Source organism: Pteropus vampyrus, unplaced genomic scaffold (assembly GCF_000151845.1).
Source record: "Pteropus vampyrus isolate Shadow unplaced genomic scaffold, Pvam_2.0 Scaffold336, whole genome shotgun sequence".
In the NCBI taxonomy this organism is placed as follows: domain Eukaryota; kingdom Metazoa; phylum Chordata; class Mammalia; order Chiroptera; family Pteropodidae; genus Pteropus; species Pteropus vampyrus.
In genome coordinates this window covers 1,639,402-1,654,283 of record NW_011889117.1, presented here as the reverse complement: position 1 = coordinate 1,654,283, position 14,882 = coordinate 1,639,402, and the positions used below count along the sequence as shown (strand labels likewise).

The 14,882-nt window shown below is 46.8% G+C and overlaps 2 protein-coding genes across 14 annotated transcripts in view; one reads left to right on the top strand and one right to left on the bottom strand.

Annotated features, from left to right (window-relative positions):
* Window positions 1–5,169, top strand: part of NCOA6 (nuclear receptor coactivator 6) — a 90,533-nt gene extending 85,364 nt beyond the window's left edge. For 5 of the 10 annotated variants that reach the window (XM_011378303.2, XM_011378302.2, XM_011378300.2 and 2 more), the window contains one exon: window positions 4,610–5,169. In XM_011378303.2, coding sequence (XP_011376605.1) covers window positions 4,610–4,653 — 44 coding nt within the window. In that variant the 3' untranslated portion in view covers window positions 4,654–5,169. Of the gene's footprint in view, window positions 1–3,243; window positions 4,554–4,609 lie in introns of those variants that run through there. The other 5 variants (XM_011378298.2, XM_023522214.1, XM_011378299.2 and 2 more) reach the window with 2 other exon arrangements.
* Window positions 5,170–6,189: 1,020 nt separating this feature from the next.
* Window positions 6,190–14,882, bottom strand: part of TP53INP2 (tumor protein p53 inducible nuclear protein 2) — a 29,029-nt gene continuing 20,336 nt past the window's right edge. For 2 of the 4 annotated variants that reach the window (XM_023522218.1, XM_011378294.2), the window contains exons 3-5: window positions 10,923–11,097; window positions 10,201–10,489; window positions 6,190–9,576 (exon numbers count right to left, since the gene is read on the bottom strand). In XM_023522218.1, the coding sequence (XP_023377986.1) occupies window positions 9,324–9,576; window positions 10,201–10,489; window positions 10,923–11,046 (666 nt within the window). In that variant the 5' untranslated portion in view covers window positions 11,047–11,097 and the 3' untranslated portion in view covers window positions 6,190–9,323. Of the gene's footprint in view, window positions 9,577–10,200; window positions 10,490–10,922; window positions 11,098–14,525; window positions 14,877–14,882 lie in introns of those variants that run through there. The other 2 variants (XM_011378295.2, XM_011378296.2) reach the window with 2 other exon arrangements.

Sequence of the window (14,882 nt, the reverse complement as noted above, 5' to 3'; positions counted from 1 at the left end):
GTCCTCTTAGGTATCCCCACTTTGGATACAGAAATGGAACCAACTCTCTTCCTTCTCCCTGGGAATCATCTGCTCAGCAGAAACTTGTTTGGAAGGAATCATCTTTGAGTATATGAATACTAAACTTAGAGCACTAAAGGGAATGTTCTTTGAGTTCTATGGGAAAATCTGCTTCCTTACTCAATTGTGTGTTTTCTTTTAGCCCCTCACTTTCCCAAAGGATCAAGGTCTTCTAGGCTGTAGAATACAGTGTATAATTACCTTTAAATCAGGAAAATAAAGTGTTGGCCTTTAGAGGTGTCACACACCACATTTTTGGAAACTTGACTGGAGCCCAGTTCAAGATACTAAAAGTGTTGTTTACAGTGCACTAGAAAGAATTAATCTAAAGAGCAGCTGGGACAGTTAAGACATGCCCAAATTAGAGCCACTCTGTAAAGAACCACCAGCCAAAAAAAGATGGAAGACTGGAACCTGTTTTAGACAGGGGGTGGGGACTAGGCCTGTACACTTAAATGGACATTATTTCAAAGTGGTGGTGGTCATGTTGGAATGCCTGCCCCTTTAATGCTTTGAGGCTTAGCAACTGGCTTGAGAGAGGCCATAATGACTCCCAGGCTCTGTGATCTTACACAGAGGGTGCTAGGTATGTGTCTCCCTAGAGGATGGCTGAGCTGTGTGGCCAGACCTCCACATCAGCCTCAAGCTCTCAGGCTATCAATACCTACCTTACTGTCTTAGAGTAAGTTATCATTTAAGGCAGAAATGAGTGCTATAGCTCTTTTGGTTTATAAGTGTTAGAGCTCTTGGATCCAGATTTAAAAATAAATATGCATATTATTTGGCCTACTATGTTGTATCTAAAAATGTTAACCAAAGTCATAAGATAACTTTCTTTGATCGTATTTGAACCTGTACCCAAAGAGTAATCATAAAATATCAAGCTGGTTTCTAAAATTTTTGCATCTCAAACTTGGAGATATATGGGGATGTGAAACATCTTTCTGCAACATCAGTACTTAAAATTTTGAGGTGTAAAAAAGTTTTGCCTTTTTTCACTCATAAGATTTTGGTCATATATTCACAAACATAAATAGTGTGTGTTTTTCATGAGAATCTTGAAAGCTAAGAAATATTATGAGTTCTATTAATCATGCTTCTGCTGTGAGAACAGAGTTTGCTTATGTCATACTGCACAAGGCCTCCTAGACTGCCAGATTGGAGCAGGTGGGATAGATGATTTCTGGGCAAGTGCAGGGAAACCCACATGGTTGACAGGTCACGCTCTAATCTGTTGTTTTGTTTTGGGTTGGTTGGGTTCCCCTCCACACACACACACATACACTTTAAATTACGAACACAGAAATTGGCCCCTACAAATCAGTGAACTTTTTTAAATTGCACTTGATTAGAAGTGCTATTTACAAATATACAAATGAGTAGTCTTCCTGGCATGATGAGTTTCCCATTAACACAGAAATGATTTTTTTAGTTTCCCTTATCATTCTTTATTTATTCTTTTGGGCATAATTTTATATTTTCAACTGAGGAAAAGGATCAATACTTAAAAACATGAAATTCAATGCATAAGTGAGAAACCAGGGAAAATAGACTAATATGAGGGAAGTTCAGAACAACCTGTAATCAGCAGCTGTTAATGTCCGAGGGGGGCCCCCTAAGATTCCTCTGACAGCAAAGTGGAGTGAAAGCCCTTCCCTACCCACAGCCAGTGTCTTGAGAATCAATAAAAACAGAGTATACAGATCTATGTAAAACAGAAGTGTTTTATGGAAATGGCAAATGAGCAAACATAATTAGATGCATCTTATGGGAGAAAACCTTGAACAATAACTGCCTGAGACATTACTCTTGTGGTGTCATTAGAAACTAGCCATCCAAATTTTGAAATTTCCAAAATTTTTTTTTTACAATTAAATAGAAATTTTGGCTAGAAGTAGTACAGTATAAAAACAGTGAAGTGAGCAAAGTCAAGGTCAATTTCTGAAACTTCTCTGAAGATAAAGCCCACTTACTAGAAGATTAAATAGAACCTTGTACTGTAGATTAGACAAATTTGCTTAAGATCAAATGAGGCAACTGGGATGAAAAAATGCCCTTATCAAATTACAAATTTAAGTGTTCCCGAAGAACATGTGTTTACAACCACCTGAAAGAGTTATTGACCTAGTTTTTTTTACCATATAGTTGGTTCTAAAATACCAATATGTAAATGCTATAACTCCTCTATTAGTCTTTGGACTATTCGTATATCTGGAAAGACATTAATTTGTAAAAATCCTTGCTAGTTTATAAACAAAATTTTTCAACAATATATGTGATGGGGTTTTTTGCCAGTATGGTATTGGGAGCTTGGAAGTGAGATTATGTTCAGTCCGATAAGCTAGGCAGCCTTCAGGAACAAGCCTGATGCACACCCTGGATGTACCATCAGCCACCAAATTACTTCCCTAGAATTCCTTACATTAAAGAGTTTGCCTCTAGATTCTCTTATTGTGTTCAACGGATTAGTAAAAGTGGTAATATTCTGGAGGAACTATAAAATTGAATCACAAAACAAAAAACTCATCTTTTCAAACAGATTTATGAAGACATTAAAAGTGACTTTGTTCTATGGCCCAGATTAGTTAGAATTATCCAGGGAAGGTGATAAGAGACTTCACAATCAGGTGTTTTTTTTTTTTTTCCCCTCATAGAAGTATACAGTACACCTTACACCACCACTCCCATCCCCCACCTTGGTATTTAAAGGATTATTTTTTTGTTTCTAACACAAATCACTTGTTTATTCATACCCCCACTCATTGATTCATCCTCAGAAGCAGAGGCAGCCTGCCAGATCTTTGGGTGCTTTGGAGCAGTAACAGATGGAAGGAGGGGGAACCGAGAGCCTGAGGTTGCTTATCCACATCTCCCCACTCTTCACTTTTTCTCAGCCACATATGTGTTCCTCAGACATACCACTTGATTGTTCATATCACAGCAGAGGAGAAGCTCCCAAACTTGGCCTAATGAACAGATATTTTTCTAAGGATGAACACTCAGTTAAGACAAAACTCTGTATATTTTTATTGCACATCAGAAATTTGCTACAAAGAAAATGAAGCTTGAGAGTTGGACATAAGGAGCTGATTCTGGGGAGTTGTGAGATTCTTAGTCTGTTTACATGGAATTAAAATGAACACCATTATCAACATCTTGTCAGATTAACTGTCCTCTGATTAGGAAAAGACTAATGAGAAATCAGAGAGACTGATTCTGCGCCATGGCACAAGCAACATGACCTCCCTGCAAGAAAATACTCAATTTCAATATGTGACATGTTGAAATTTCCAACAGAAGCCCCAAAACGTTGCACAGGTAACCTCTTGGGAAGTCATCGAAGCCTTACTTCTTAGCAATTACTGTAGCTAACAGAACAGCAAAATTTTTTCTTTTTGCCCTTACCTTTTGCATCTGGGTCCTTAAAATATGATACGGAAGAGAGAAGAAAAATTGCTTAGAACACTAAATCTAACATGTAGGATTAGAAAATTCAGCCTAGTTTCCAAAAATGGATAAATCTGATTCATTTTACACATTAATGTGTTAGGTAAAAAACATTTTTTTCTCCTTGATAGGAAGCAATTTTAAAATATTGTTTTCATGTTAAAACCAAAATCTCTACTATGGAGCAGCATGAAGAATGAGGATGAATTTTTAGGATCAATCTGAGATTTTAAATGTTTACATTTGGAGAGCTTCAAACTTCATTTTACTCTGCTCTAAAAAACTAGCGTGGAAAAGTTTTTTAGAAACATGGTTTAAATATGATATAAAATTGAGTTGATTGATTTAAGACACTATGATAATATAAGAGAATTTAAAGGAATTAAAACACTCATTCTCCTTTGTCACTGCTACCCTGTGTATAAGCCACTTAGTTCCCACCTCTTCCATGAAGCCCTCAGGCATATCTAGGCTCAAACAGCAAGCTGTGGCTTGCTCTAAATTGCTTCATGCCTGTATGTATCCACAGCCTGTTATATCTGACTAGGCCACAGGAGATACTTGTTGACCAAGGGTCATGGTCATATTACCTAAAGACTTTGACTATAGAATGGCAAAAAGACTTCTTACTGCAAAACAATGACCTGGCTCCAAAAGGGATCCAGAGGCTGGTTTTTTAGACCCTGGCACAATTTACTCACTTGCTTTGTAGCATTTCTCATTGATTTCTCATCAAAAGCACTGTCAGTCTATCCATCATTTCTTTGGCTGATAGAAACTGATGATAAAGATTGTGGGGTTAATTGCCCGGCTAAAGAAGCTCTCCTCTTTTCACCCTGCCACTTTTTCCAACCGGGTACGTGTGCTTCATCTCTTACCACCTATCTCACATTTCCCCAATTGCCAAGCCCTAGCACGCAGCACCATAACGTCCTCCCACGGAAGCCTGAGACCTCCATACTGAGTGCCTCTTTTGAGGCTTTTGGACTGATTCAGAGCCACTAGGGCTCCACGTAGGTCAGCCTTGGTTGTGTGGACTGCCTAAAAAGCACTGCTATGAAGAGTTGTCTCAGGTGAACATGTCCTTCCTTTCTTCCCACAGACATAACCAGTGCGGTGCAATCCAAGCGAAGAAAATCCAAGTAAACAAGCTGGACGGCGACTCGATACTTGTAAATGTGTGTGAATTTTACAAAAAGCAATTTTGAGCTGTGACTTTTTAAAATCCATTTCTGTACAGCTAGTCATTTTAATAATGTGGCCCTTTTCCTAGTCCTTGCAACCTGTTTCGTAAAGTGCAATGGGGAAAGCAGTTGTTGAACCCTTTTGGTGTTGATGAAGTTCAAGGTTTCTCAAATGTTGCCATGTATTGAGAGGAGCTAATACAATTGTTATTAGTTTTCACATTTCCTAAGCAGCCTAGAGTACAGGGTGAGCATTTTTAGGTCTTCTAATGATGTATTGTGCTGTGGAAGTACTGTGTGAATAGCAGTAGTGGGGGCAAGAGGAATCTTCTCATTTGGAAATGTTGTAAATAATTTTATTATATAGTGTTTTGGATGTATTTGTTGTAGAAATGGACCAGTGAATAAAGAGAATCTAAGGATTTGTACAATGTGAAATACTGAATGTGTTAAATAAATGTCATTGTCCTAGAACATACACGTTTGTTATTGGTAAGGGATTATTGGGTGAGCATGCTATTTCTTTGGACCATAAATGAATAGGAACAGCCTTCTTCGTGAATTACAATTTCATCTTGTCCTCATTGCACCTGAGGTACACCTGGCAAGTTGAGGAAAATGCATATTCTTGCTCACTCAACTTGTTGGCTTGAAGAAACTAGCCCTTTGTGGCACTGTACCAGGCACACTGATATATGTTGGTCAGATTTCTTTTGATTGCAAATACTTGAATCAACTTAGGATCAAAAGCTACCTAGGATTTTCTTGGGATGGGAAGTCATCAGCAATCAAAAAATGGCACTTTTTTCTCCACCTCATACATCTGCTTCTCCGTGCACATGACGGGTTGCTCCAAAACAACTGTGTCTATACCCACTCCGATTCAAGAGATGAGACCAGCAAGATTCTTTGTAACAGCAACAAGAATCTAGCCCAGTTTAGGTTAGCTTTCCACCTTCAGTCCTGTTCTGTGGTTAGATGGGGGCAGTTCCCAAATAAAAAGTCATTTGGTATTACATACTTCAAAGATGTCCACTACATTCTGCCCTTTGACTGCCCTATTCCTCTGCATTGTTTAGGGGTGACTTATTATTAATATGCCCGGGTTTTTCCCTTTCCTGGCTTAGTTCTTACCTAAAAATTTGTAGTCTCCAAACCAACTGCTTCTCCATCCCTTCCCGTGCAGTAGCTCCTTGCCCTTGCTGTAATCCAATGCCTGAGACCTAGTGGATGAGTCATTGATTCTGTCATGCTCTTATTCGCATCTGTTTCAACTCTTAACTATATGTCTTGCATTATAAGGATCCTCTAAAAGTAGTTATTTATGAGTCAGACTACACATTGGCTGTTCTCAACAAGCTTATCTACCCTATTCCTTCCCTTATGACACACACAACCAGAACCAAAGCCAGCCTAATAATAATACTCTCTGACAATACTGTGCTTGAGATTGCAGTGCTGCTTCTACTTTAGCTCTATTCATGCAGGAAGCATCATGTGCTTTAAATAGATTTTTATTTGTTTTTCTTTATATTAATTTTTTTTCTCCCATAGAGGAATAACATTACAATCTAACAATCAGAATCCTGTTACACACATTACACAGGCATGCCACATGACCGATTGAGGTGGTTGTGTCTTTGAGTCTGTCGACATGTCACAACATGGTCAACCAGTCTCCTCATTTCAGCCAGTCTCAACACAAAACACCCAAGTTGGTTCCATTTGGAACGAGGCGGCAGGGCAAGTGGGAAGATGTAAGGGGTTATAGTGTGTTTGCATTCGGTCCCCTCACATAAAGCCACATGGATCTGAGGAGGTATCCAAGAGCTCTGGTGGGGTCTTTATTGCACCTAAAATATGGGTCAGAGCACATTGATCAGGATTCCAGGCAGGGGTGGGGACCAGGCATACTCCAAAACAGCAGCAAACTACATTCATACACACGTGATACCCTGCTGGGGCCAGACTGGCAAAGGCTGGAAAGTGACACCCAGCTTGAAGAGAGCACTCAGAAGTATTGGGGAATTGCTGTAAGTCGCCCTTTGATGTAATTGGGACTCCCTGTAAAAACAAGTCCCTCTGACATACTGTTTTGGCAAAGTGCTGGTAGTATTGACATTAATTAATACAAACTGAAACAAACTTCTCCAGGGTCTCTGAAAACATAAGTCAAGACAGACTCTCTACCCCCCTCCTGTCTAAGGTTGCATAGGACTTTGTGAATTCTGGTTCCCTCATGTATTCAAGTTCTGTGGTTTAAAAATAAATCCTGAAGCATGCTCAAAAGTGAAAGGCACATACACAGTCAATACAGTATGACGAAGTCTGATGCTTCAGGAGTCAGACTAGCAGGAGACTGAGTAGTGTTGGTTCTTAGAAATCTATACACAATTAAAATATTGCCACACTCAAATGCTACAGAATCTATAGAAAGTACAAAAAAACTATGAGCCTTGCAACCAGCCAGGCGATGAGATTGAAGGGTTCTAGAACTACAAAAACTCCAGAAATATGGATATGGGAGGGGCCTTTTGAAATTTGTGCCAAATGCCCTGTAACGTACTCTTCCCCCACTGGAAGGATCATGGGCACTGCCCAGGACTGAGCCTAGGCCCTAGCTGGCAGCGGAATAGGCAAAACGTTGGAGGGAGTTTCAGCTCTTGGAAGTGCCAAAGACCCTAAGCTGGCTGTAAAGTGCCCAAGGGGCAGCATGAAGAATAAAAATGTCTAGGTCATAACTGAAGGAGAACCTTGGGGAGAAGAGCAAAGCTGTCAATTATCGGGGCCCTAGTGGACTGGCGTGGGGACTTTGATCTGTTTTTAGTGTAGATTTGACTTACTCCCTTGGAGAGGAGACCCCAGTGGGGCTTCCTCTGTCCCCATCCCAGCATCCATGGGGCTACCCCCTCCCTTACCCACACATCCCACATGAGGCTTGGGGCTACAAATCAGGAAGGGCAGCTGCCTTTGCCTTCATGGGATTGCAGTGTTTTCTCCAAGCCTCAGCTTGGCTGTGAGGCCTGGAAACCTGGAATTGGGATGAGGGGGAAGACCTATGTTAGTATGTAACAGGAAATCTTAAAAGTTTCAAGGAAGAAAGAGCACGCACTAGAAAAGGGCAGTCAGAAGAAAAGGGAAGCAACTCGGGGCATCCCATGAGGCTGTTGCTGGTGTCTGAGCCCAAAATTCATTCCCACCATGAGAATGGGAAAGCTGGTTGCCCTTGTCCCTCCCCTCTGTCTTACACAGGGATTCAGGTTCCCTCCTCCAGGTACTTCCTGGAGGAGAAGGGGAGGGGAACCATAGGGCACCTGTTTCTCCCCAGCAGCCTAGAAAGGAAGAGGGCACTGGGGGAGAAAAGGAGAGTCCCCTTGAAGACCTTGAACCTAAATAAGGACTATTTGGGGATTGGAACAGTGAAGCTCCTGGCCTTATACCCAGGAATACTTATTAGCCATCCTGGGCAGGGTGTGAAATACAAAGCCAGAGGCAAGATGAAGCCTGAGCTGTCAGTCTTGGGATAGCTTCATCCCAAAGCTTGTCCTCCCCAGCATCATTCCTCTGCATGCTTACTCTGGGGTATGCACTTTCCCTGCCTAGAAGCCCTCTGGCCTGCATCTCTCCTAAGCTAGTTCTAGCACCTTGGACATGTGAACAGATGGCCAGGATGGCAGGGCTTTGCCCAGCCTCTACTCCTGGGGTGACATGTTGGGGGTAGGGTGGCAAAGTACTAAGCCCTTCAGACTCAGCGGACTGCAAAGGGGCGGATTTCAGGAAGAGATTTGTGGGGGGAGGCGTATAGGAAAGAGAAGTGGGGGCAGACTCCAGGCTTCAGTTTGAGAGCAGGGCTTGGCCTCTCTGAGCAAGCTCAGTTCCAGCTCCCACAGTGCCCTGCTCCCTACAGCTTCTCAACCTGTCTGTTCTGTCCGTTATTTCCAGTAGGCTGCCTCTTTCCCTTGATTCCCTCCATCTTCTCCCTCTATCTCACATCGCACAGTCCTCTTCCACATACTTTACCTTTTCAGGCCTAAGCAACTACAAGGAGCCCATCCCTGAGGGGAGAGGGAAGGATGAAACTAAAGGCATAAACCTTTAGTCTCAGTCCTCCTCCTCACCCCATCCATTTAGGAGGAAATTACTGGAAATAAATAATAAGGGAGCAGGAGCAAGTGTAGTGCCAAACATGAAATAGGGTGAGGCTTGTAAAGTGGGAGTTGAAGGTAAAGAGTCAGATCCAGGACTGAAGGAGGAGATTCTCAGAAACAGGAATGGGCCACAGGTAGAGAGAGGACTGGAGGGCAAGGATGAAGGGGAATGTCAGGGCAAAGACGGGGATGGGGATGGGGACCAGAGAAGGAAGGAGTGTTGGGTAGGGGAGATGTAGGATTAGATGCTAGGCCTGGGGCCAGAAGGAGGGTGAAGAGAGGGAGGGGGTTCAGAGGCGGATTAGAGAATCAAAGGGAGAGAAATCGAGGGAGCTATCACCCCACCTCACACACTAGAGGGAGGCTGTGGTGTCCAGCCCCAGGCAGGCTGCGGGTGCCTCTCAAGCAACACACTGGCTGCGGCAGAGAGGGCTCGACAGGGGTCGGGGGTTGGAAAGGGGTTTGTGGGTTGGCCAGCTGAAGGTCAGTAGTTGAACTGGCGCTGGCACGGCTGATAGATGAAGCTGCCCTGGTGCTTGGGTCGGCGCTGACGGTTCTCGCGGGCGCGGTTCTGCCGTTGCATCACCTTGGCGCTCAGCGCGTGGCGCTCCGACCGCTGCCGGGACCGCTGCAGCCTCCGCACCTGGCCAGCCTTCTCCAGCAGTGCAGCCCGCGCCGGCAGAGGGGCGGCGGCGTGGTGCAGGGCCCGAGGCTCGTGGTGGACGGGCGCCAGCTCCCTGCGGGGACGAAGCAGGGATCAGTCGGAACCTGAGGAGTCTGGCGGATGCCACGAAGGGGAGCGAGGGCACCTCCCACCCTGTCCTGACATCTCTGCCCTAGCGCTGTGCTGTCTCTACTCACAGGAGGGCGGGCGTCTAATGCCCTTCTTGAGGGTACCAGCCTTTCCTCCAAGCCGACCTGGAGATACCTCCTCGGTTCTAGCCCCTGTGACATGTAAACTAGACCCCAGGAAGGCTCGGCTCCAACCTCTTATTCGGCCCTTGCCTCCAATACAAACCTCTAGAAGCCCCACCCCTCGGAGTTCCGGCCTTGCCTCTCCAACCTCTAAACCCCTCCGCAAGCCTCTGAGCCACGCCTCCAAAAGCCCCGCCCCGATCATGAAGCCACGCCTCTCCCTACCTCAAAGTCCCGCCCACTTACCCTCAGGCCGGCGCCTAGCCTTGCGAGGGACGCATAGGCACGGCCCTTTGCCTCGGAGACACGCCTCTGAAGCCCCCCTGCTCCCGCCCCGGCCTCAGTGCCCGGCGGGCACCTGGGCTATATCTCCAGCCTCCAGGCCGGGACCCTTGCCTCCAAGATAAGCCTCTCTAGAGCTTCATGCTCCACCCTGGCCTGCTCACCCATCGCTAAGGTCGCTGTCAGGCAGATCAGCGTCGGGGTTCGGGGAAGGGGGCCCAGGCTCTAGCACTATGGTGCTGCCGGTGACGTAAACAGACATGCTGGGGTGCTCGATGAGGAGGTCCTCCAGGGGGCTGCTCTGGAGGCGGGCAGGCCCGAGTCCGGGCCCCTCTGCAGTAAAACAGGCGGGAGGGGTAACAAACCAGCTCTCGTCCATCAAGGAGGGCGCAGGAGGAGGGCGACCGGCAGGGGCAGGGGAGGCCCCGGGGCTGGGTGGAGCCGCGTAGCTGTCTACGGGTCGCGGGAGAGGGAGCCATGCGGGAGATGGGGCGCAGCGAGGAGGGTCATACACACACACGCACACACATACACACACACACACACCAGAGACAGGGGGCGGGGAGAGAAAGGGCATCGTTAGTCAGACCCGCAGCCCCGCCTGCCTGGTCCATGGGTCTCCCACCAGCCAAGAGTCTCCACTTGCTGCCCTAAGGCACGTGAGTTGTGGACCCCAGCACTGCGCCACCAGGCGGCAGCCCAGGCTTGCATGGGATGGAGCCCTGTTACCCCACCTCCTGTGTCACTACCTCAGCAGCAGTATGCCCCATAGGCCTGGGGAAACTCCCCAATCCCCTAACAGCTCCCTTCCCCTCCGCTGCTAGGCCACCTGACCTTCACAGACCCAGGAGTCAGTCAGAGACTTGACCCCCGATTTTGGCCTCACCCGGCAAGTCAATGATGAGCCAGCCGTCCACTTCATCCTCTTCAGAGACGAAGGCTCGTGGGCAGTCGGGGTCCTCAGGGGGTGGGGGAGTGCTGAAGAAGAGGCTGGTAAGGCGCTGGAACATGGTGGGGGAGTGAAACGGCCTCGAGGGGGCGCCCTATAGCAATGCGAAAACCTGAAAAGTATAGAGAGGAGTCAGAGCCACCACTGACTGGAGTCTACTCCCACTCCTGGCTGGGGATACCACCCCCAGCCCCCAGACCAGATAAGAGTACCACAGTGATGTGTGGGGAAGCTTTGCGGTGTCTGTGCTTTCTGGTAGGTCAGTCTGCTTTCAGGCTTTTCTATTTTCCGTGTGAACTTAGGAAGCTATTTAACTTCTGTTTTCTCATCTGTCAAAAATCAATGATAATAGTACCCTCTAGGCCTCTTACAAGAATTAAATGAGCTATAATAGTATCTTCCTCTGGGTTCTAATAAAAAATGAGCTAAACATAAAGAGCTTAGAATAGTACCTGAGCACAGAGTAAGCATTCAATAAACTAATCAATTAGTTATTATTACATGCTCTAGGGACCTGGAAGGAGTGATATATATAATCAGGCTTTGTGGGGGAACGTCTCCAGGTCTCCAGAGTATTGGACATCTAAGCTGGTCCCTGAAGGGTAAATAGGCATTCTCTAAGCAAAGAAGACATTGCCCATTGTTGTGATTATTTATCATCATGATATTGCTAACATTTCATGTGCTAGGTACTATACTAAGCACTTTATTTCTATTACCTCTTGTACTACAACAGATCTAGGAAGTGGGTATAATTATTATCCCTCTTTTCAAGTTAAAGAAACTGAGGCTCAGAGAGGTAAGATAACTTGACCAAAGTTTCACAGCTTGTAAAACACAGAGGTAGGATTTGAATCCATGCAGTCAGAGGCAGCACCCATAATCACTATATTCCACTGCCTTTGATGAGTGTCTGTCTGGATTAGGCATTTTTAACTTGGTGGCCAGGGGCAATGGTCCATGTGTATCTTTCTGGGAAAAAGGACCTTGGTTTTCATCATGATTTCTCAAATAGTACTCCTGAGCCCAGAGATTAAGACCACTACTCAAGCCTGTGTGGCTTGAAAAGTTCAGGCTAGCAAAAATCCCACAGAACTGTTACCATTTCACCATGTAATTGCACAGGCATCAGTTATGTCTGTCAGATGAGTGAGAAGATCCTATTCCCACCGTCCCTCCCCCTTCTTACCCCCTATTCCCAAGCTCCTGCTCAAGGGCAGCATCCCTGGCTAGGAGGAAGATCAGATTGCCTGGCTCCAGGGAGACAACAGGTCAGTGGGAGGTGATGATGGAGGGAGAGAGTTATCAGACCCAGGGAACCCTTAAGTATGAGCACTGAGTGTTGGACCAGGACTCAAGGCCTCAATCAGCCCTTCCCTAGGTGAAGATGAGGAAGGAGACCTGTTGCTCCAGGAATGCAAACATAAAATAGGTGGCTATAGATCTGCCCCTTACCCCACCTCAGTCTACCTCCTCAGGACTATACCTGGGCTAGGGGCCCCCTGGATATCCCTAAAGCTTGACCCTCCACATTTGTCCCAAAGATAGTCAACAGTTTTGTTACTGAGCTGCTTGTCGCCTTCCTCTAGGGATGTTTCCACACTTCCTACGATCTCCTTAGGGTCATGTCCACTTTTCCATTCCCTAGAGGCATTCTACTCTCACTGCTAACCCACCTGGGGTAGTTCTGTGCTTGTGGCTACCTCTTCGTCCCCTGGGAATGTTTTCACACTTGACCAGAATCCCCTAACCTCCATGCCCTGAGAGTATTTCCATATTTGCAGACCTACAGTGGGCTCCAGAAGGAAGAGCTCCCTAGGTGCTGGCCTCCTTGGTGGGAGATCTACAGGGATTATAAAAGATTGGGCCACCCCAATTAGTGCCTGCCCATCACAAACCACATATCCCAACCCATCTGTAGCCACAGGGAGGAGTTAGTGACTCAATCACCAAAAATCCAGAAAGTTTGGCCCCTCCTGAAGGAAGGGAAGATTGGGGCCTTGATGAGGAACACACTCCTTCCATGGACCTACTACTTTGTTGAAAAGATGAAAAAGTTAAGGACTGTTTCAGGGACCAGCATATTCACCCAGTTCATTTTACAACCTGAAAATCAGAGGACATATGTCTATCCAAAGACACACAGCTAGGTGGCAGGGGAAAGCCTGGCCCCAGGACTCTGAGCATCCAGTCCAGAGTACACAATTGGAAAAGCCTCAGCAAACAGTCCCCCAAAATATAATGGTGCAGGAGAGATAAGGAAATCAGTCAAGAGTCAGACCTTGATTGAGTCACTGGCCCCTTAGAGCCCCTCTGCTCAAATACAAAGGGTCTGGGGTTCCTGAAACGAAGATTCATCGTGCATTTACCAGAGCCCCCACTGTATACCAGAGCCTGCTCTGGGCCTCCTCAAATTACAGACAGATTGAGGTAAGGGAGGCTGGGGGTAGGAAGAGAGCTGCCTGCCCGAGGTCACACAGCAAGTCAGTGACAGAGCCAAGAGTAATAACAGCACCAGCCAGCCAGTGCCCGCCCTCTCATGACCAACGGGGAGTCTCCCGGATTTTCTTTCTCAGCCCTGCCAGCTTCCTGGTTCTCACATTCCCAGCGCTGCTCCAGGGAGAACCATTCCCTTTAATAACTACGGCAGCTGTGCTCTGAATAGCACTTGAACCCCAAGCCACATCTACCCCAGCTCATCCTTGAGTAAAGCCCATCAAGCCTCTAGGACCATCCACTTAGAAAGTCAGAAGCTCTCTTCTACCCCTTCCCCTGCCCCTCTCAGTGAACAGAGAGGCAGCATAAGCCTTGTAATCGCTAGCACTATGACAGGTCATATCCTTCTAGGTGACAACTCTAAAGGTTGGGGAGGTGATCAAAGGCCAAATAAAGGAACTCTCACATCTTGCCACCCCACCATCAGCCCTGAAGACACTCTGATGCAACCAATGACTCATTTTTCTGTGTTAAAAACAGCTGGGAGGAAGCAATTTTAATGGGCTCTGAGACTCCAAGGTACAAGAGGATCAGGGCCACAAGAGGGGACCCAATCTCCAAAGACCTCCTGTAAAAAGATCCAGGAGTGAGGAAACTAGGAGCCCTATCAAATTTGGATGGTGCTGAACCCAAGGTAAAGTCCTCAATGGTAGGAAGATGTGCAGATGTGTAACTTGTTACTTTATCGAGTTCCTACTAGGTATGTGCCCATGGCTAGCTAATGCATATGTCACTCACTCGGTAAGCATAACTCTAATTGGCTGCATGGCCAAGAGTAAGCCACGTCCCCTCTCTGAGCCTCAGTTTCTCCTTCCATGAAATAGGGTCTAAGACCCCTAAATTGGGGGCTGGAAATGACGTCAGCTAAGGCGCTGCACACATGTCAGAGATTAGGAGGATGTTATTATGTTAGGGGGTGCAGAGTCTGGAGCCGGAGGGAGGGAATCCCGCCACCATCTGGCGCTGCCCCAACAACCCAGAGCTGGAGCTCCAGGCCTCCCCTCAACCCCTGACGACCTCCCCTCAACCTAGACCCAAAGGTACCTTCCGAACCCCTCTCGAGTCGCAAAGGAGAAAGCAGGGAATCACAGGCCTGACCTCAGCCCCTGGATTAACCCAGGGAAACTGCCAAGGCCCCTCTGGTGCCCGCTGCCTTTCAGCGTCCGTCACCCGTGGGCCCAGCCCCGACCCAGCACCCACTGGGTCACGAGAGGACAAGCGACCCGAGCTCGAGGTGGGGGTTGGAAGGCGGTGCCGGCCTTGGTGACGTCTCAATGTCAAATGCAAATAGAGAGACGTCATGGTCTACCGGGCGTGCGGCAGCCAATCCGGAAACGGCAATGCAACTCCAGCTGCCGCCGGCGGAGACAAAGACCCGGGAGTGGGGGACGCGGGGCGTGT